The 20,563-nt window shown below is 36.0% G+C and overlaps 4 protein-coding genes and 1 long non-coding RNA gene across 9 annotated transcripts; 4 read left to right on the top strand and 1 right to left on the bottom strand.

Annotated features, from left to right (window-relative positions):
- The first annotated feature begins 295 nt into the window (after positions 1-295).
- KT2 (potassium transporter 2) lies at positions 296-6,656 on the top strand. 3 transcript variants are annotated; one of them, XM_012235774.4, is made up of 11 exons: positions 296-628; positions 738-823; positions 1,698-1,815; positions 2,019-2,253; positions 2,333-2,578; positions 2,668-2,721; positions 3,999-4,259; positions 4,384-4,436; positions 4,524-4,641; positions 4,850-5,104; positions 5,345-6,656. In XM_012235774.4, exons 3-11 carry the CDS (start codon positions 1,777-1,779, stop codon positions 6,463-6,465), a joined length of 2,382 nt encoding a protein of 793 aa, XP_012091164.1. In that variant the 5' UTR covers positions 296-628; positions 738-823; positions 1,698-1,776; the 3' UTR covers positions 6,466-6,656. The 3 variants fall into 3 exon arrangements, with proteins under 3 accessions (XP_012091164.1, XP_012091165.1, XP_020540938.1); XM_012235775.4 differs by lacking the exons at positions 296-628; positions 738-823 and adding an exon at positions 1,159-1,312; XM_020685279.3 differs by lacking the exons at positions 296-628; positions 738-823 and adding an exon at positions 1,342-1,549.
- Positions 6,657-7,064: 408 nt separating this feature from the next.
- Positions 7,065-7,958, top strand: LOC105649195 (potassium transporter). Its single transcript, XM_012235778.4, has 3 exons — positions 7,065-7,409; positions 7,504-7,567; positions 7,666-7,958. Exons 1-3 carry the CDS (start codon positions 7,140-7,142, stop codon positions 7,833-7,835), a joined length of 504 nt encoding a protein of 167 aa, XP_012091168.1. The 5' UTR covers positions 7,065-7,139; the 3' UTR covers positions 7,836-7,958.
- Positions 7,959-8,451: 493 nt separating this feature from the next.
- Positions 8,452-9,696, bottom strand: LOC110011025 (uncharacterized). Its single transcript, XR_002286090.3, has 2 exons — positions 9,255-9,696; positions 8,452-8,990 (listed from the first exon to the last, which is right to left on the bottom strand). It is a non-coding gene; the product is annotated as an uncharacterized LOC110011025 (long non-coding RNA).
- ETG1 (E2F target protein 1 (ETG1)) lies at positions 9,696-14,422 on the top strand. The gene is made up of 14 exons (XM_012235779.4): positions 9,696-10,030; positions 10,210-10,323; positions 10,407-10,514; positions 10,713-10,835; positions 11,205-11,249; positions 11,919-12,038; positions 12,144-12,302; positions 12,447-12,521; positions 12,700-12,813; positions 12,940-13,142; positions 13,263-13,398; positions 13,619-13,846; positions 14,021-14,088; positions 14,201-14,422. The coding sequence occupies exons 1-14, from the start codon at positions 9,863-9,865 to the stop codon at positions 14,313-14,315; spliced, it is 1,776 nt and encodes a 591-aa protein (XP_012091169.1). The 5' UTR covers positions 9,696-9,862; the 3' UTR covers positions 14,316-14,422.
- A 384-nt stretch (positions 14,423-14,806) lies between these two features.
- Positions 14,807-19,999, top strand: LOC105649197 (TLC ATP/ADP transporter). Of its 3 annotated transcripts, XM_012235783.4 has the most exons (13): positions 14,811-15,092; positions 15,196-15,360; positions 15,548-15,646; positions 15,758-15,895; positions 15,995-16,063; positions 16,141-16,237; positions 16,343-16,445; positions 16,947-17,169; positions 17,709-17,822; positions 18,523-18,654; positions 18,844-18,924; positions 19,426-19,542; positions 19,789-19,999. In XM_012235783.4, exons 1-13 carry the CDS (start codon positions 14,976-14,978, stop codon positions 19,864-19,866), a joined length of 1,533 nt encoding a protein of 510 aa, XP_012091173.1. In that variant the 5' UTR covers positions 14,811-14,975; the 3' UTR covers positions 19,867-19,999. The 3 variants fall into 3 exon arrangements, with proteins under 3 accessions (XP_037496559.2, XP_089578360.1, XP_012091173.1); XM_037640631.2 differs by lacking the exon at positions 19,789-19,999 and having other exon boundaries at positions 14,807-15,092; positions 16,145-16,241; positions 19,426-19,782; XM_089722234.1 differs by lacking the exon at positions 19,789-19,999 and having other exon boundaries at positions 14,809-15,092; positions 19,426-19,782.
- The last annotated feature ends 564 nt before the right edge of the window (positions 20,000-20,563 follow it).

Raw genomic sequence — 20,563 nt, 5'->3', positions numbered from 1 at the left:
TATTGTTTATTAATTTAAGATAATAAGAGGATTGAAGTTTGACAAAAAGATTTGAACTTCACGTTTCTATTTGATTGCTGCTTCAGTGTTTACTTGCAGATCCAAAGAAAGTGCAATGCCATTTTCTTAAGGAAGGTTGAGAGTAGTATAGAAAATCCAGGTAAAGTTTAAAGCTTTACTATTATCGGTTTCTATAGGTTCAAGTTATCTTTTCCAATTTAAGCTTTTCTTTCGCTTTGAAGCTTAAAAATATTTGATGGATAAGAAGTTCCCACATAAGTGAGCTATACATGCTAAAACCAGAGGTCAAGTCACTATCTTTCTTCAACATAAAGGGCAAGAAGAGAGATAATACGCCAAGAAAAACGCTGTTTAGCTAATATGATAAAAAGGACAAAGTGGGTCTGGAGGGAAGCCAAGTGGGTATAAGAAAACAGAAAAAGCTGAGCCTAATGTTGCCTGCAAATGGGTTATAAAAGGCTGCTGGTGATCAGTACAGTTCTAGCTAACAAGCATGTTCAATTCTCATGACTCACATGGGTTTGCCTCTAATGTAATCATTAAAGTAATTATCTGGTTCTGGTCTATGGAGATTAATTTTTGCTGGGAGATTAAGATATTTGTGATTGTGAGTGGTTCTGGTCTTTCTAAGAGTTCAATTGAGGCTTGGTCTCTTTTAATTTTCTTGAGATGCTTGTTTGCAAATCCATTTGTTTGATAGTAGCAATTTTATGTAGGTGCATCTACCCTTCCTTTTTAAACTGCTTAAATCAGCGTCAGAGCTTTTGCAAGAAGAAAGTGTGAAAAGGGTGTCTTTTGATAGGTAAGAATCTTGAAATTCCTCAATGGAAATAAACGTAAATAAATAAAGAGTGGTTAAATTTAAAGTACTATGTTAATTTGCGTGTGCAAGAGAGAGAGAGAGAAAAGGGCAGAGAAAGATGATGGGGTATGTTCAATGGTCCTCAAAATAGGCGTTTATTGCAGTGGGCACTTTTCAGTGGTGGTTTGATTGTTTTGTGATTGTAACTGCCATTGTATCACGTGATTGTGCTTTTCTGTTGCCATCGCTTAGGATTCTTCAATTTTGTTTTCTTCTTTTTTTTTTTCCTGTCCAAAGATAGAAGTAGTAACTATCTACCATATGCTACTATGGCTCTATTTATACTGTTAATTTTAAAGTTCCTGTTGTTCTATACCCTTTTTGTCTTTTATGGGCTGGTTGTTGTTCAATATTTCGTGTTGGATTGGGCTTCTTGCTTGATTCAAGAGCAAGAAACAGTGAGATAACAACCAGAAAATAAAAAAAAAGGTAAATATATATCTTAAGCAATTAAAATGAGGGCCCTTCTACATTTATTAAGGTCTGTGTGATTGATTTTAGTTTAAAGGGTCCAACTATTTTAACAAAAATTGTAGGATGTGGGTGTCACTTGACTTCGAGAGTTTCATTGTTTTTGTGAAAAATTTCACGAAAGATGTGCTCTTTTTTCTAAGAGTTTGGTGGGGGTGTGATAGAGGTATGGATGGCATGTGAATTTATTGGAAAGTGAGTGAATGTGACCAGCTTTTCTTTATCTTCTCTGTTTGCGGTTGTAAAGCAGAGATATCTGCACAGTTGCTTTGGAAGTTTCATGAAGATATTCTCTTGATCATGTTTTCTGGTTTCATTCTAATTCATTATTCTGTCCAAATAGTTTACTCATTGCAGATCAGTGCCTAAATATTTTTAAGAACTTCAAGAGATTCGGTTTGGAGATTGAGGCATAGAAAACTATGGATCTTGGGCATGGAAAATGTTGGGATACCTCAAAGGTTAGTGCATTGGCCTTTTAATTTCAAATTCTTGGATCTGCACTTTAAATTATATTTAGGCATTGCTTGTTTCAAGTTTCGGACCACTTACTTGACATAACATATAAAAAAAAATTCAATTCATTAAAACTTGGTTATTTGATATGCTGCTGCTGCAACTTGGCTGAGTTATTGAGAAATGTGCTTGTAAAATTGCATTGCAGAAGGATTCTTGGAAGACACTTCTGATTTTGGCTTATCAGAGTCTTGGAGTGGTGTATGGGGACCTTAGCACTTCCCCTCTCTATGTTTACAAAAGTACATTTGCAGAAGACATCAAACATTCAGATTCTAATGAAGAGATTTTTGGTGTTTTATCATTTATTTTCTGGACTCTCACTTTGATCCCCTTGTTCAAATATGTGTTTGTTGTCTTAAGAGCTGATGATAATGGAGAGGGTAATCGTCTGAACAATTACGCTATGCTTATATCAGTTGGGAACCTCAGTTGAAAACCTTTTCATGATTAATTCTGTAGGTGGTACTTTTGCGCTGTATTCTTTGATATGCCGGCATGCAAAGGTTAGCCTTTTGCCCAATAGACAGGTTTTAGATGAAGCACTCTCCACTTACAAAATGGAGCACCCTCCAGAAAAGAAGAACAGTTCAAGGGTTAAAACTTACCTTGAGAAGCACAAGGGATTGCATACTGCTTTGCTGATTTTGGTTCTTCTTGGTACTTGTATGGTAATTGGAGATGGATTGCTTACTCCAGCAATTTCTGGTACTTGTTTCAGTTTAATTTAATTTTTTTACATTGCTTCAGTTCCTTCAGTTTGCTGACTCATATGTGTTTTATTTGTTTCTATGCAGTTTTTTCTGCAGTTTCCGGCCTTGAATTATCCATGTCCAAGGAGCATCATCAGTGTATTCTTCTTTACTTGCATTGGCCTTACTTCTACCATTTTTAATTTATTATTAATATTAGAAAATCTGAAAGTTATGTTTAATAGAATAACTGAGCTTGTTGTTTCCGACACGGATTACTTTCATATGACTCAAAATTACTGGACTTGTGTTTACGGCTCTCTAGAGAAGTAGAGAACTGGGTTAGGTAGAATAGGGGAGAGGTTAGGAATTGGACTTGGTTGTTCGTGAATAAAATTTCTTTGCTTTGTAGTGTTTGCGTGTAAATGTGACATTATCAAATGTTGACAAAGTGATGTGAGTTACTCAAACGCATAAACTGGTGCATGTATTTGGCCATTAGAAGTGGTCCTTGGATTCTATCTTTTGAAGGGGGGTAGGGTGGGGTCCACTTTGTCGTTCTCATTCAGTTTGTGGATGGCCTGGAAGTTTTGGGACCATTATGGGCATGCTGTGGTCTTGAATTGCCATACTTTGACCCCTTGTCAGCCTCGTATAATGCACAATTTTTTTTTAGGGAATATAAGAATTCTGTCGCTGAGTCAGATTGATAAAGGAATAGCATGCTGTGGTTGCTGCTACTTCTTATCATTTCTGATTTCAAGTTAGTGAAAAGAAAGAGTTATTTCTTAATAAAATTCTGAACTGATTATATGTAAATGTAGATAATAATTCTGTGATCAATATGGAATAATAAAGTTTGCTATAATGTCTAATTTCTTATGATTGAACCTTTGTTTTCTCTGGTGTGGAGACTGTTGCCCAAGTCTCAATCCAACAGAGTCTATAATCAAACCTGTTCCATTAGTAGACTTAAATAGGAAAAAAATGGATTTCTGAAATTTGTGTTCATGAAGTATTTAACTTTTTCTGTATGTCTTCATTGGCAGACATGGAAAAGGAGAAATGAAAAATTTATGGAAGGAAATTGGGATTTAGTTTCACAAGTGAGCTCTATAATTTTGCTTTATCAATGCATTTCTGTGACAGTTAAATATGTCAATATACAAGAGGTGGTTACAATTAGATGCTATTGAGAAAGAATTGTCTTCATTGCAAAGCCATAGGTCACTCTCTTGTACATATTTTTCAGTCTTTAGTTCAACTGGTATTTCCATTTTACTTTTATCATATTAAATACATGTTGGTGCATAGCGCAGCGCATTCATATATCGTATGTGCGTAATCAGTTTAGCAATGTAAGATTACCATTTATGTGCTGGTTTCATGTTTAGTTTTAAATGAACTATAATACTCTTTGCCTTACCTATTAGCAGATGCTGTGATTCCAATCACTTGCTTCATCTTGGTTTGTCTTTTTGCACTTCAACACTACGGCACACATCGGGTGGGATTTTTCTTCGCACCAATTGTCTTGACATGGCTGCTATGCATCAGTGCCCTTGGCTTATATAACATAATCCACTGGAATCCATATGTCTATCAAGCTCTTTCTCCATATTACATGTTCAAGTTCTTAAAGAAAACAAGGAAAGGCGGATGGATGTCTTTGGGTGGAATACTGTTGTGCATAACAGGTGCATAATTATGCCTTGGATGTTTGCTTGACTACCTTTTTGGAAGTCTGCCTGTTTGTATCTGCTAGGTCTTGCCAAGTCACTAATAAATGAGTACCAATAATATGCATGATTATATATGCAGGTTCAGAGGCAATGTTTGCTGATCTTGGCCATTTCTCGTATGCTGCAATTCAGGTATATATATTAAGTTAATATCCTGTTTGATCATAGAAAAATCAATACTGTTATATTTATATTTATTGTTCCTTTGTCACACTTCAGATTGCTTTCACCTTTCTGGTTTATCCAGCACTTATATTGGCATATATGGGGCAAGCTGCTTATCTGTCGCAGCATCATGACAACAATAATCACATTGGTTTTTATATTTCTGTACCAGGTAATACCTACATTTATTCTTTAAAAAGGAAATTTTAATGGTCAATACACATAGAATCGACAGGAGTACAGTGGATAGTTGCTGCCATACCATACCTATGCTTAAAATGAGTCATCATAAATGATAGTCCTAGCAAATTTCAAAAAGTTGTGTATTGGTTTCACGTGTGCTCGAATCGATAATGATGATTAAAGGTTTTCTGTTGCAGAAAAATTGAGGTTGCCAGTGCTCATAATAGCTATTCTCGCTTCTGTGGTTGGAAGCCAAGCAATCATCAGTGGGACATTCTCTATTATAAACCAGAGCCAGTCACTTGGCTGTTTCCCCAAAGTAAAGGTTGTTCACACCTCTGATGAGATACATGGCCAGATATATATCCCTGAGATCAATTGGATTCTCATGATCCTCTGTATTGCTGTGACAATTGGATTTAGAGATACAAAACACATGGGAAATGCATCGGGTAAGTTGCATATCTTATCATATATTCGTATTTTTGTAATTTATCATCAAGTTAGTAAGCTTTCTTGTTGCAAGCTGAGCACCATTTGCCTGTCTGTCTGAATTACATTCGTTGACCATGTATGTTCTTATAATTCAGCATGCCTTACCCCACGATTGGTAACCAAATTATTGTTAAGCAAACAATTAAGATTGTGTCTATGGACTTGAAGTTTTATGATCTTACTATTTTCTATTGCAGGATTAGCAGTGATGACAGTGATGCTAGTGACCACTTGCCTTACTTCCCTGGTTATCATTGTTTGCTGGAACAAGCCCCCTATTTTAGCTCTTGCTTTTCTACTTTTCTTTGGCACAGTTGAATTACTTTACTTCTCAGCTTCACTCACCAAGTTCACAGAGGGTGCCTGGCTCCCCATCCTCTTAGCCCTTTTCCTCATGACTATCATGTTTGTTTGGCATTATGCCACCATTAAAAAATATGAATTTGACCTTCATAACAAAGTATCACTGGACTGGCTTTTAGCTCTAGGTCCAAGCTTAGGAATTGCTCGAGTACCTGGCATTGGCTTAGTTTTCACTGATCTCACCTCTGGCATCCCTGCTAACTTTTCCCGCTTTGTCACTAACCTCCCTGCATTTCATCGTATCCTTGTCTTCGTGTGTGTAAAATCAGTGCCTGTCCCTCACGTGCCCCCTGCTGAAAGGTATCTTGTTGGTCGTGTGGGCCCTCCATCTCATCGATCATATAGATGCATTGTTCGGTATGGATACCGTGATGTGCACCAGGATGTTGATTCTTTTGAATCTGAGCTAGTTGCCAGACTGGCGGATTTCATCAAGTATGATTGCCATCGAAGGCATGGGAGTGACTCATGTACAGATGATGATGCACCTCGATCCAATGAATCAACGAGTGAATGTAGATTAGCAGTGATTGGAACAATGTCATTTTCCGGCACACCAGCTTACGAGATTGAAGAGAATGTGCAGCCAGCAAGTGTATCAGGCGGATTTTCGACAGTGGAAAGTATGGCTGACATTATTGAAATGGAACCCGTTGGGGTTACACAAAGAAGGGTGAGGTTCGCCATCGATGATGAATCTGAAACGCATCTAGAATCTGATATGAATGTGCAGTTAAAAGAAGAGCTAGAAGATCTGTTTGCAGCTCAACAAGCCGGTACTGCATTTATACTGGGGCATTCACATGTTCAAGCAAAACAAGGGTCATCTCTCCTAAAGAGATTAGCTATTAATTTTGGCTATAATTTCCTTGGAAGGAACTGCAGGGGGCCAGATGTGGCGCTCAAAGTTCCACCAGGGTCTCTTCTAGAGGTTGGCATGGTTTATGTTGTGTAAAATATCATGCAAGTAATTTTGTCCACGTTTTACATAGATTTTTTTTTTTTTTTTTTTGAGCAATAGTATGTTTTATGTAGAGATAAAACTGAAGAGCTGTATCAGTAAATTATCAATGTTAGTATAGAATTATGTATTCCTCATTATATGAAATAGAAAAATGGAAGTAGATAAGGATTAAAGTGTAAAAACATTTTTCTCAAAAAAAAAAAGAAAAAAACACTCTAGTGTTTAAGACCCAAAACCATATCAGAAATTCGAGTTCAATCTAAAAATGTAGGTGTCAAAGTTAGAGGGATTAATAGATTATAAAAAAATCTTGGAATCTTTGCGACACGCGATCGAGAGATTGAATCAAGAATGTTTTAACAACATTGAATCTTCAAAGATATTTCTGCCATGTTTTATATAGTTGAGATATTTCTATTTCTTCCATGTTTAACAAAAATTTAGAACCAATTGCTCCTCTCAATTCTAGTAGTTTGTCAAAGGACCACGTAGTTTCCCTTTAACCACCAAATATTTCTAGTGGTAGCAAAACTATATGCAATTACAAATTGCAGCAAATTAGTGGTTCTGCTTTGCAGGCCAAGAACAGCCAGACTTACTATATAAAAAGAGCAAAAAAAAGCAAAATTTCGAAGTGGGAATCAAAATATAAGGAAAGTAAAAGAATGGGACTTAGAACTCTTCCTCTGTCACCTTCACAAAACTGTTATTTCCTGCATAACCAAAGCGTTGAAAGGAGGTCTAAACCTAACTTTAGAGTTTTGGCCAAATCGGAGAACGGTAAAGAGGAAGCAAAGAAGGGAAAAAAGCAATCTTTGTTTAGTAGTGTAACTGAAGCTTTAGATTTTTCACAAGTTCGTTCTGAACAGGATGCTGAACTTCTTGAAGAGGCCAGAGAAAAAACCAGGTCTGGTGGTAGAATGACTAGAGAACAGGTATTGTTGTTAATTTCCCAATTATTGATTCAAAAACAAACTGTAGATTTTATGGTTTATGCTATTTTTTAACTGGGATTTCTTTTCAATGCAGTATGGTGCTCTTAGAAGGAAAATTGGAGGAACATACAAGGATTTCTTCAAATCCTACATTGATGGTATGCAATTCATGAACTATAAAATCTGATACTGCTGAGTGTTGTGTAATGATGACTTAAGAGTTGTACTAATTTTTGTTTTCTTTTCTTGAAATTAGTGGATGGCCAATATGTTGAAGAAGGTTGGGTTGACAAGACATGCAAAGTGTGCAAGAAAGATACAAGAGGTGAGGCACGGCAAGTAGACAAGTTTGGAAGATATGTTCATGTAGCATGTCAAGAAAAGGCTAATTCTGGAAACTTTTTTACCAGACTCTTTTCCAGATAAAGGGAATTACTGCTTGAATGAAATTTTCATTTTTATAGATAATTGATACTTAATATAAAGAGAATTGTCTTTCAATTGTTGTATTAATTCAATGATAAATGTCAATATTGTTTAATTTCGCAATGGAATCAATAATTCTAGTTAAATTATAATGCTAGTCCTTCAACAATATAGAGATGGCAAAATATGGAACTCTGGCTTTTCTCTGAGTAGAAGTGGTTCAGCTAACCACAAACCTACCGTTCATCAAGTGGCGCTGTTTGAGGCAAAATTTACAGCTACACAGAGCAGATGAATGTAGTATGTGTTTTTGACGCTAAGCAATTTAGCATATTGCTCAACAAAAGGAAATTATGGCTGTCTTCGCTGTAATGCCTGATAGATTGATGGTTATTCTCCAAAATTTTTATACATCAAATTCTTCTTTTAAAAAGTTGTCTTTCTTTCTTTTAAAAAAGATGAGTTGTTTGTTTCTGGTTATAGTTGTCTTACTTCTTTAAAAAAAAGCATGTGTTGTAGGTTTATGATTATGAACCACCTTCTCATAAAGTTAAAAAGTATCTCTAAACACAAATAAGCAAAGTTACATAAGACATAAAAACATTCACTAGCATAATGGAAGAAACATAATATTGTAATTATTATTGCCAAAATATATAGAGGTTTTACATCACTCTTATAGATGGTAGTTATCAAACTCATCCTCCGAGAATAACAACAACTAAGTTTTAGTCCCAAATTAGTTGGTGTCGGCTTCGTGATCCTTTGTTTCCAAGAACATATCCCCAAAAGAGTATATCCATCTGTGCACTATACCCAGCTGTGATATACAATGACATTTCTGTTTAAGCCAAATTGATATGCGCATTCCTGCTATTTTCATACCATATAGAATCAAGTTAAGAATATCATCAAAGCCAAAAAATATCAACTGCCAATGATTTGCTCCCTCTTCTATATCAAAAAGCTCAAAGGGAAGGAATGAAGTATGCACAATAAATACAACTCGCAGTCAGTGCTCCAAAATGCTATCATCAAAGCAAAAAGTTTCCATGAGCTGCAATATCCATAACAAAGTGCCCTTCTCATTGCCACCAGCAGATTGCATTTCAGACTGCATATTCATCATTTGAAATGTAATTCTTGTGGCTAAACCTGAGACAAATACATGTTTCACACGTGTTAGCTTGATTATGTATTTGCCAGTATCAATTCCTGCTGTTTCAAAAAGACAAGTACAATGAGTGTGTTATAATAAACATAGAAATAAGGCATCTTTTGTTACTATATGTCCACTGTATAGGGATCAGTAAAAAGAATCAACTTTTCCCAATCTCCATTACAATGCCTTAAACAATTCCCCGATCCCTGTATTTATTTAATGGCGAAATAAAGAGATGGAGTTATGCCATTACTTACCAACCAATCTCTTTGATTCTGTTCCCTTCCTATCTCGCTGCGTAATCTGCCTTAATAGATTTGCGTGATTCTCATGACATTTTACTGGACTGTGTGGTTCAAACTGAGAGAAAGACCATTTTTCGTCGAAGAGGAGGAGAGAAGAAGATGATACGAGGGTTGCTTCGTGCTGTGTGCGTTGAGTTGATGGTGAAACCGGTGGACTTATTGTCAGAAATGGCTTCTCTCAAAGTGAAGGATCCGCTGCCGTCTCGGTCACCCAAGGATCGCTCGTATTACCTATTGCACATAAAGAATGTTTATTTAAATATTATAACGTAAAGGTTGTGAAAGGTTGCCGTTTTGGCCTCGAACGACCCCGTGTAAAGTTAATTACATCTCGCACATACATGTAATTACACAAAATAGTAGTGACTTTTTTTGTAAATTCTCGACCCTCTGGTGGTCGGGTAGGGCTTCCGTTGTCACTAAAATGGCGGGAAGAACAAATTTGGCGGGAAGAACTATCCCTACTTATGAGCATTTAGCGCGCCAAGCCGTTCCATAGTCTCAACCTCCACGAGTCTCCGAGAGAGTTACCGCAGAGAAAAATAACAATCATAGCGGAAATGGTCGGACCAACTTACGATTGCTTGGCAAACCCTCTCGGAGCTGTCCGATTGACATTCGATAAGGCGATCGGGTCCGGTTTGCACCCTTCTTCCTTCGATGGCAAGGATTGGGGCGCCGTCGACCTCTTCCGTAACTTCCTCTTCGACCAATCCCACCTTTCCCAGGTATTTCAAGGATATATTAAAGGTTAAGCTTTTGGATTGACCTCCGATTATCAGATCCAGCTTTGATGTCATGTTTATATGGATTAGCTCTTAATAATCTCGATCTTGTTGGATTATGTGTAGATTTTAGATAATCTCCTAGTACTCGCTAATTATTATGTGATTATTGAATAATTTAGGTTCCCATTCTTAATCCTGCAACTGTAAGATTGGTTCAACCCAACACGCTAGTCAGATTCCGGGGAATGATACAAGACATGTTGGGAAATGAATTCTATGTTGGTGCTTACAAGGTAAATTTATACACTCAGTCATCTCCACAGCATACACGCATATTGTTTACTGTTACTAAAGCAGGTGTATTTGCGTCTTAAAGGATGATTCAGTTTGGAGGACGAACAAGTTCAAGGATTTTTCTCAACATCCTATGGGCTCTTCGCCAGATATGCGTGTTTGGGAGCGTAGATTGTTGTACTGTGTTCCAGTGAGTTTTTTGTACTGAAGTTTTCCTTGAAAAGTTTATTCCTTTGGTCTTTTGTTGCAAGCATACTGTGTTATCAAGTATGTCCTGGTTAATGACGTGATTGATATAAAATTGCTTGATTATGATGTTCATGAAACTAACTTTTGTTTTAGTGGTCACTGATTATTCTGAGCATGCGGCCTTTTTCTGGCTTTCCAGGTCCCAGGACTAAATTCGTGGGCTGAATCTGCTTCTAAGATAGCCATTGATAAGTACATGAATTGGACATCTCAACAGAGAGATAAGCGTGGTAGAGAGGACTTTGAAGCTATGGATTACAAGGTCTGTGGTGTACTTTCTGTTATTAAAATTTGTTTTTTTTTTTTTTTTTCTCATATCTCCTATTTTGATGAAGTATTCCTCAACTATCTAAACTATTACATTTTATAGTTGCGATAGGGTAGCTTCAGGTTTTTTTTTTTTTTTTTTGTCCGTTTTATTAGCTCCAGAATATATGACTGTTCAGATGGTCTGTGGATTATTATCATATCAATATGGGCGTCATTATATAATCCATCAAATTAATGGTCATATTGACTTTAGTTCTAACCTGATAAATGTTCTTAGTCCTGTAAATAGTAAATTTTCTCTTTTCTATGCATTAATTTTGTTAATTGCTTGGCTTTCGTGACTATCACTGTCCAATGACAGGTTTCCTGTGATGAGTTTGAAGGTACTCCAAGTGCAAAAAAGATGGTAAGCACGAGTGCTTTCTTTATCTTGTTCTTTGCTTGACATATAAAAGTTTTATATTTTACTTTCTTAAGTTAAGAAGGAGAACGATGTTCTCTTGTTTAACTTTTAATGTTACAGTCACTTTGCTTGAAGTCTGAATGTTAGTTAACTTGATTTTTGGGCTTGAATAATGGAAGGAAGATGTGTAAATGTTTAACTTCTAATTTTCTCCCTGTCATTATTCTCTTAATTATTCTCGTCATCGAAGGATTGGATTGTCAATTAGTACCATGCCCTGCTTGCTATTGATTGTTTGACTAGAGAATAGAGATAGATTTGTTTGTTGTTGAGCTGATTGCTGACCACATTTTTCTCAATACTTTATTCAGTAAAAATCAAATTTTGATTACATCTGAACCCTTTCTTTTCAAAAATCAAACACAATTTATATCTAAATTTCAAGATTATATAATATTACTGTTATTGTTTCCGTTTTGTTTATTATTTTTTTCTTGTGAGATGATTGCTATCTACTTCAGTTAAAACTATATGCATTTGCATTCTGTTCATTTTGTTGCCTAGATTCTCGTATTTTCTATTGAATAGATTTATATCAATAGCGATGCCTTGTGGTTGTGATTGCTGATGCATGTTTCTAAAACATTTTATGGACATCCTTTTCTTTTCTAGAGGGAGGATGGGCATCCTTCTTCATCTTCAAAGTCTCAAGACTATAATGCAGAATGTGCATATTCTAGTTCAATTGCTGTACCTGATATTGATGAAGATTCTTTTCCTTGTCTAGTAAAGGTAAAGGGGCCAGATTACTTTCTAGTTCTCTGTTACTCAAAGCTTTTGTTGAACCATTTTAACCTTTTTCTCCAATCTGATGAATTTCCTGATTTCATTGTGTAGATATATGATTCTCCTGAGTGTGAATTGAAGCTGAATGATGTTTTTGAATTTGTGGGGGTTCTGACTTTTGATTCAGAGCCTGCAGTGGAGAAGGATGATCACGATGGGTTCTCTAATGACTATAGTGATGATATGTTGGTCCATTTGCCACCCAACAAGGTATTAACTTATCTTGATGATCTATGTTGCTTTAGAAGATTTTTGAGTTTGTTGCTTCCAATTCTTGTTGAAAATTTATCCCTCATTTTATTCACATGCTATCTAATTTAAAACCTATATTTGCACCATTTCTTATGGGTGAAGGTGCCACGTCTTCATTGTATTATTCATCAGAAGCTTGCAGTTTGTGACTTTCTGTGCAATTCTCCCATAATTGAGGTGATTTCGTGCTCCATTGTTCTCATCTCACCCAGACTGATTGATTTCATTGTCTTTGTTGTATTTCAGCAAAACTAAGATCTGCATGGATTTTGACTTGCAACCAATTTTGCCTTTTGTAGTTGTTTTGACACTTTCTCACTCTCTTTAACTGTACTTGTTCTCTTTCATTCTACAGCCAAAGCCCCATTTGGTCAAAGAAGTGAGAGAAGCTCTGTTGAGGTATCTAACAGCTATTCTTGGCAATGATGGGGTGGCAGCCCATTTCATGTTGTTGCATCTCCTGTCCAGGGTAAATGGCTCTCTTTCATCTACTTTATGCATGCGCTATTTTTTTCACGCATGTCATCTGTCATCCCATCATTCCCTATCCACATCCCTAGCACCTTCAACCATAAAATACTGACTTCTTAACCAGGTGCATGCCAGGGTGGACAATGTTGCAGTTGGGAAGCTTTCATTAAATCTCACTTGTTTGAACAAAGAGAGCATTTCCATATTTGGCAATCAACTTAATGATGCTGTCGAGAACCTTCTACCATTTACAAAATGCATGCCCCTTACTGTGGAATATCTTAACAGGAGTTCTCTTGCCCCAAAAAAAGATTATCAGAGTAACAGGTAGCCACTTCCATAATTATTATAGAATTTTGTTTTTCCTTCTCTCATTAATTTAATGTACTAGATGAATTAGAACTATCCATACTTGCAATTTAACCTCATTATATGTTTATCTTTCAGATTGACACCTGCAGCTCTTCAGCTTGCTGAGGGCTCACACTTGATGATTGATGAGACTAAATTGGAAGCAGGAACTCTCAATTCTGTCGGGGTTGACAATGCGAGATTGCTAAAAAATTTGATAGAGTTCCAAAAGGTTAGATTCATCTTCTGTTTTTGGCTGTATGTGCATGCATTGTGTGTTTAGAATACTTAATCAATCTGTATGTGAGATCAACTACAGAAAACCTTGAATGTATAATCTAGCACTGAAAATCTTCTCATGTTTAATGTAACAGAAATGCCTAATGTCAGTTTGTCAATGCATGTATTGGAAGTAGTAAAATTGACTCATTAAGAAAATATGTTTGTCTCAGGTTGAGTATGACTTCACATTCTATAAGATGGAAATGGCAGCCGATGTCCAATTGCTTATATTATCTGAGGGGAAATCAAACATCTTGCCAGCTGATGTAATCGTACCCTTCCAGCCTTCATTGGTGGGTTCCTCAGAAGTTGTGGCTGCAGAAGTCCTGGAAGCTTGGAGATGGTACTTGGCCACTGTCAGATCATTGCCACATTCTATTGAGTCCGAAATGCAGAAGGTTTTTTTTTTTTGAGAAAAGTCTTATTTCATCATTTAACTGTGTTATGGAAGTTCAGAACAGTTATAATCACCTCAATTATGGGAGAATTGCACGAATGCATGGAAGGATGCTAAAATGCATCTTCTTTAGTTGTGAACTAATAATTTTAATGCCATTGCTGATATTTCACAGGTGGTAGAAAATGACCTGGTTGCTGCAAGGCAGGCAGATCGAAGTTTAGGCAGCCAAGATTTTAGTAGGTGAGATTCTAATAAATATTTTAGCTCTGATATTAAGTATTCTTGCTTGATATTAACTTCCTATATTTCATTGTCTTGCTTGGATTTTTATGATATGTTATTTTGATTGCAGATGGCTGACAATGGGCCGCTTAATATCTGCAAGTTTTGGTGAGACCTCATTGTCGCTCGAGCATTGGCAAATGGTAAAGGAATTGGAAAGGCAAAGGATGGAGAGACTCAAGTGAAATCATTCTGTATTTAATGACATGTACAATTTAATTCAACTCAACCTGTAAAACTACAGTCCAATGTTTATAATGAATCATGTCGTTTTCTGGTGCTTCTCTGCAAATGTGATGGTTCGGAAATTCATGCCGTGTACTTGTGGTTTTCTGTCGTTTATGTGTGTACCAAGGGGATGATTCGGAAATTATTAAATACAAACCAAGAAACGACCCATAGAATGCATTAGAGAAAGTTTTCAGGATCTTCTGTAATAAACATACTCTCGATTTGTCAACCCAAGCAACTTCGTTTGCCATGACACTGCGCCCGTGATAAACGACAAGACGTTTGTATTGATGAAAGACAAACGCCATTATTGCCAAAACCAACTAGTCTGTCGGTTCGGCCATGCGAACGGAACAATTAAAAAAGCCCATGGATAGGCTTAATGAAACAGAGAGAAGGCCTATCTCATTAAACAAAGCCGTATAAAAAATGGCCCGTTTATGTGTCGTTAAGTCGTTTAGTCGTTTCTCCGTAATTGAGATTCTTTTTTTTCTTCTTCCATTTGAAAATTCTGCGAGAAGAAAGAAAGAAAGAAAGAAATGCATTGACCTTCGAGCTCTACCTGAAATCCATAACTCTTTTATTATCAATCCTTTAACCAAATCGAAATATAAATGTTATTGTTAAACAGAATGAACAGGTCTCGATTGGATGCAATCCTCTCCACATTCGTCTCTGTGCATCCTCACGAAGTCTCGTCTCTGCTCCACTCTTCCTCCTGTTTCTTCTTCGTAATCCCTCTGAAGTTTATTCTCTTCTGCTATTTTTGGTTTTTTAAGTTTTCCTGAATAGAATTTTACATCAATTATATGTTTTTATTTTTTCTGGTTGCAGATTTTAAGCGCGTATTTTGTAGTGTTACCATTGAGGGACGACGGGGCGATCTCTCTAGGGTTATCGAATTTACCTGGTTTATTTGTTGGATCCTTAGCTCTCACATTGATCGCTGCCCCTTTGTCTACTCTCATTTTCTCTTTGCCTAATTTCTCCAAAGCTAAGGTACTTGCTTTACATTTTTGTTTTTGGCTGTTTAATCCTTCAATTTGTTACTGAAATCATAAGTTACAGCTGAATTTAACAATTCTTTTTCCTTTTCTTTTCTTTGTTTAAAATAAATGTAAAGGCTGTTTTTAGTTTTATGTGCTTATACATATCGTCTTGTAATAGGTGCTTCTTGAAATTCCAGGCTTTACTTTTGATACACAGGTTTTTTAGCGTATCACTTGTCGTGTTCTTCATTCTATGGCATTTTTCATCAGGTGGAACTTTGCTATTCAAAACAAAGGTAGCGTGTGGCATGAAGTTTTTTTTTTTTCGTTGTTGTTGTAAATTCATTTATTCGTTATCTGAATTTTGTTTCTTTAATTTTATCGTGTGATCTTTTTTCAACGCCTAGGGTGCAGTTTCCATATCTGCAGAATTAAAGGAAGATATAAAGGTAGATGACAATCAAACTGATTCTCCTCAATATTCTGGCAGTTGGGCGGAACACAGATGGTTTTACATTTCTGTGAGAATTGGATTATTTCTCTGGGTATGATAGTTGATTCATTACTTTTATCCGCCAGCATTTTGTTTACTGTCTTCAAGTTTAGCTTAAAGTGAAACTTCCTTCCTTTTTTTTTGTTTGAAGGTTGCTCTGCTTAATCTTATTACAATATCTTCAACTTGGGCTAGAATAATCGATGTGATGGACAGCGAGGTTAGCATGCAGCAAGCTGATTCTCAAGATGAATCATGGTTTACTAAATTTGCATTTGACGATCATCTTGTATTCAGTCAGGTTCAAGATTGTTTGGGTTCATTGGGGCTGGTGCTACACTTGGGCAGCTTTTTGGCTCATTATTTGCAACAGGAATGGCTTGGTTGGGGCCATGTATGTATGCTTCTTCACCTGTTTGAAAGATGAGATGTAAACTTCCAAATTTCCATTTAGTTTTTTGTTGCTTTAGAGTTTAAGCTATTTTCTGGTCCATTGCAGTTCTACTTTTATTTGCAGCTTTGTTAATGGAACTTGCTGCGCAGTCATCAAAAGGGATCAAGAGAGATACATCCCAAATTCCTGAAGAATTATCTCCCATAAGGTACCAGATTATGTGTTCAAACATTAAAGTTACTACCAGTGTCAAGTAAAAAGTTATATTAACAATGAGAAATTTGTTAATGCATTGCAAGCTTGACTAACTCTGAAACTTTACAACATAGTGCATAGCCATTCATTGCTTGTGTAGTGATTACTTGTTATCCTTAATGCTTCTACAACCATCCTTTTCAATGGGATAGAGTTGTATTAGTACCTTTTCTGTTCAATTGCCTTCTGGAGAATGCTTCTAAGCAATCTTGAACATCTGTGAGCTCTTGCATTACTTTATCATGTGTATGGTAATTATGATGCTTGTATTTTTTTTTTTTTTTTTGTATCCTTTGTATAAGCTGCTACAGTTGGATCAATATATTCTTCTAGGAAATTTCTTTGAAGAGAACTAGAAATTAATTATGCATAATTTTCTGTGAATTAGCAACACAATTTTAAATTTATTCTTTTAGGTCCTTAAAGTTGTAACTTGTTCGCATCTGGTCTACAGAAAGGTTGATCCTGATCTACAAAGCAAGGTCTGTGGTGAGGCTGATGAACAGACAGCAGCAACTTCCAAAGTGCTTTCTCCAAAGTCACCTACATCCAAAGTGAAGACTCAGCTTTTGGCTACCTTAGATGGATTCCGGCTTATATTATCTTCAACTTATTTGTTGTATGTGTCCCTATTCCTGTGGCTGAGTTCAGTTATATCCTCATTCTTCTATTTTCAGGTAAAAACTTTGTTCTTTTCTTCACTATTTATTTTGTATTTACAGATCCACCTCTTAAATCTAAGATTCAATGTTTAGAGGGAGTATCTAGGATATATGATTTGTGCAGGAACAGAGGACTACAATGATTATGCTTTGCCTTGGCAATCTTTGCCCTATATTTTGTTAACTGGAAAAAGGATGAAAGAAAAAGAAGATAGAAGAGAAGAATGCTAAGAAATGGTTGTCTCTTAAGCATTTTTAAGCTTCTCCTTTTAGGCTTCATATTATGGCCTTTTATATGCATTAGATTACAGGTACAAATTATATGCGCATGCACCGCATTACAACTATTCTGCACTGAAATTAATACTCCTATGCTAGGCCTCCATTAGAAGTAGGATTTGTATTTGGGGACCTTTTCTTCTAGTTGCAATATCAGTTGATCTCAATCCAATTTATTGTCTCTGCTCATGAAACCTTTGACCAAGTTTCTGATACGGAAAATGTAAAATGTATTCTTACTGCTGATTGCTCTTTGTCTATATCTGCAATTTCAGAAAGTGACTGTAATTGCCATGACCGTTACAAGTTCTCTTGGCAGAAGAAGATTGTTTGCCCAGATAAATAGCTTTATTGCTGTTTTTATCCTTGCTGGACAACTTACATTAACGGTATGCTAAAATTTTTAAAAGTTCTTTCAATGAGTCTTTTTCTATGTTTTATCTGTTTGTGACAAAAATGAAATTAAAAATACTTCTTGGACTTCCTTAAGGAAACCAATCTCATAATCAGATGTACTGCATCATACTTGGTGATGTGTGATTCATAACTACTATGCTTCCCTCAGCATGGCTTATTTTATAACTTCCAGTTTTCCATGTTAGGTGAAAGGGTGATATTCAAGTGTTTATGGATGAATTAAGGTTCCTTTATGCAATTAGAGTTAAAATTCTTTTTCGTTAATGCATTATTGAATTTTTAATTGATTGTTCACTTTTTAAGAGGAAAGACAAAAAAATAGAAAAACAAAGAAAAACCAACTTCAGTATTAATTTTAACTAATATATTTGAGATAATGGCAATAGAGGATTTCATAGTAAATAATCTCTTAATAATATCCCATGTGGTGAAGATCATTGATTTATGGGTATCTAACCTAAGACAACTTCTTAAGAGAAAATACTTGAGAAGCCATGATGTCCGGTTCTGGTAGTCATGGCTGTCTGTTCATGCTCTAGAACTAAATTAAAATTTGTGGGATGAATTTCTTAATTATATATTTCTGGGTACTAAATCATAATGTTTTGCAGTATTTGATTTCATTAAGATGTATACTTCATAGTTTCTCTTTATTTCGCTTGTCAAATACAGGGGCGTATCCTTACTATTGCTGGAGTGACTACTGCTATATGCTCTGCACCAGTTGTTGCATTTCTAAATTTGGTTGCAGTTTCCGTTTGGCCGACTTGGATAGCAGTTGCCATTTGTGAGACTCTAAGGAAGGTTTGTTACAAATTCCTTTTCTTTTTATCCTTTTATTCAATATGCATATTACTTGTGGAACTAATAATCTAGCTACAATGTAGATTGTTACACTGTCCACTTCTACTGCTCTTAGAGGCCAACTGAGTTGGTCAAGGAAGTTAGAGATCATATTGGGATCTCACCATTTGGTCATTTCTTACTTTGCAGGTGGTCACTTACGTGGTGACCAGGCCAGGAAGAGAACTTCTATTTACTGTTGTTTCACAGGAAGAAAAATACAAAGCAAAGGTATGTAGACCTTTGCATGCTAATTGTCTTTCTGTGTAACTATGTTGAGAATTAGATTATGAAGACTCAACTTATGTGAATAGGGAGCTCCCTTGGGGCCTAAGGGGGCCGTGCCCCCCCCTCTCTCTAAAAGTTTTAAAAAATTTCATTTGGCTCCCACAAAATGATTATCCTAGCTCCACCCCTGGGCCACATAATGTCATTTTTCATGCTCATCCCTGAACCATTCCCCTCTCCCCCCACTCCTTTTATCTCATGTGTTCATTGAACTCTTTTCAATTTGAGATCTTAAACATCAGAGCAAGGCCTTGAAACTCCTTTAAGCTTGGATGAATGCTGATCTTTTCTTATTATATGTCAGGACTTGGGAGTAATTTCATCACCATGTTACATTCTTTCACTTGTCCATACAGATCTTATATTCCTTTATCACTAAGTGGAATATTGTGAGCATCGAAACATTGTAATCCATAATATGCTACTATTTACATGATGCTGCAGGTGTGTATAGATGTAGTCGTTCAACGGCTTGGAGATGCTACAGCAGCAGGAATGTACAAGCTACTATTCAGCACTCTTCATGGGAAGACCTCAACTGTGTCGCTCTATGCATTGCCTGTATGTTCAACTGGTATTTCATATATACATATATATATGTGTGTGTGTGTGTGTATATATATTTCTAAGCTGGATTACTACTGATCTAGTGGCGTTGTTGGTTCTTGAAACCCTTTTCTTATCCAGGTGTTATTTCTGTGCCATATGTTTGGATGATCATTCTTTCCTTTCTCTTGCATTTTATTATTATGATATTATATTTCCACTGAATTCCAAAGGTTCCGGTCTTTTTTATTTGGACAACAGGTTTGTCTGATTTGGATAATTACAGCATTCCATCTAGGACGGCGTCAAGAACAACTTGCCAAGATCCAGAATGTCTGAACTTCGAAGAACTCTTTTTTCTTTTTTTTTTTTATTGGAAAATTATATGCACTGTAGTTTTTGTTTAACAGTTACAAAATCAATCAATTTTAATTTCCTTTTCAAGTAGAGTCATGATTAATTTGATTCTTAATTTTTTTTTTCAAAGGAAGAGCATGATGTTGATTCGAATACAATTATCCTTTTGCTTTTCTTTTCCATTGATTTGATTGGGAACCACTTTCATTTCCAGCACATTGTCATTTGCCAAAATTGTTCAGAGAGGGAACCAAATTAGAACCACATTATTGGTCATTCCTTTAGCTGGAAAATCTCTACTCTTGATTGCCATTCCTGTCACTACAAGAAAAAACTTGAATAGAAATGGATATTCGTTTCGGTTCTAAATTATCAAAATCTGTTGCTAAATCGGTTTAGAAATGGATCAGAAGTGGAAATTATCCGAGACAATTTGGGGCGTTTCTGGAGAACTTTAAAATGGATACCGGAGAACTTTAGAATTGGATATAGTATACGTTCTAAAATCGCAACGGATATATCCGTTGCTAATGTCCAGTAAATTCTTTTCTAAATTTTAACCTCCTTAGGAATGAAATTCCAATCCGTTTCTATCCCGTATATGATCAACAGCTTTTCATATTGCTTTGTTGTTAACTTCACTACTATGTCATATTTGATCTTTGAGAAGGATTGCATT

Source organism: Jatropha curcas, chromosome 6 (assembly GCF_041381405.1).
Source record: "Jatropha curcas cultivar XTBG-Jc1 chromosome 6, XTBG_Jcur_1.0, whole genome shotgun sequence".
Classification (NCBI taxonomy): domain Eukaryota; kingdom Viridiplantae; phylum Streptophyta; class Magnoliopsida; order Malpighiales; family Euphorbiaceae; genus Jatropha; species Jatropha curcas.
Note: the sequence above shows the minus strand (reverse complement) of the source record. Positions and strands in the feature narration are given on the sequence as shown.

Coding starts and splice junctions, on each gene's coding strand:
- KT2 (XM_012235774.4), top strand. CDS start 1,777: ATGGATCTTGGGCATGGAAAATGTTGGGATACCTCAAAG. Junction 2,722..3,998: donor GTCCAAGGAGCATCATCAGT/GTATTCTTCTTT, acceptor ACCTATTAGCAG/ATGCTGTGATTCCAATCACT. Junction 4,437..4,523: donor TCTCGTATGCTGCAATTCAG/GTATATATATTA, acceptor GTCACACTTCAG/ATTGCTTTCACCTTTCTGGT.
- LOC105649195 (XM_012235778.4), top strand. CDS start 7,140: ATGGGACTTAGAACTCTTCCTCTGTCACCTTCACAAAACTGTTATTTC. Junction 7,410..7,503: donor GTAGAATGACTAGAGAACAG/GTATTGTTGTTA, acceptor TTTTCAATGCAG/TATGGTGCTCTTAGAAGGAA. Junction 7,568..7,665: donor CTTCAAATCCTACATTGATG/GTATGCAATTCA, acceptor TCTTGAAATTAG/TGGATGGCCAATATGTTGAA.
- ETG1 (XM_012235779.4), top strand. CDS start 9,863: ATGGTCGGACCAACTTACGATTGCTTGGCAAACCCTCTCGGAGCTGTC. Junction 11,250..11,918: donor CTCCAAGTGCAAAAAAGATG/GTAAGCACGAGT, acceptor TTTCTTTTCTAG/AGGGAGGATGGGCATCCTTC. Junction 12,814..12,939: donor TGTTGCATCTCCTGTCCAGG/GTAAATGGCTCT, acceptor CTTCTTAACCAG/GTGCATGCCAGGGTGGACAA.
- LOC105649197 (XM_037640631.2), top strand. CDS start 14,976: ATGTTATTGTTAAACAGAATGAACAGGTCTCGATTGGATGCAATCCTC. Junction 15,093..15,195: donor CTTCCTCCTGTTTCTTCTTC/GTAATCCCTCTG, acceptor TTCTGGTTGCAG/ATTTTAAGCGCGTATTTTGT. Junction 18,925..19,425: donor AAGAAAAATACAAAGCAAAG/GTATGTAGACCT, acceptor ATGATGCTGCAG/GTGTGTATAGATGTAGTCGT.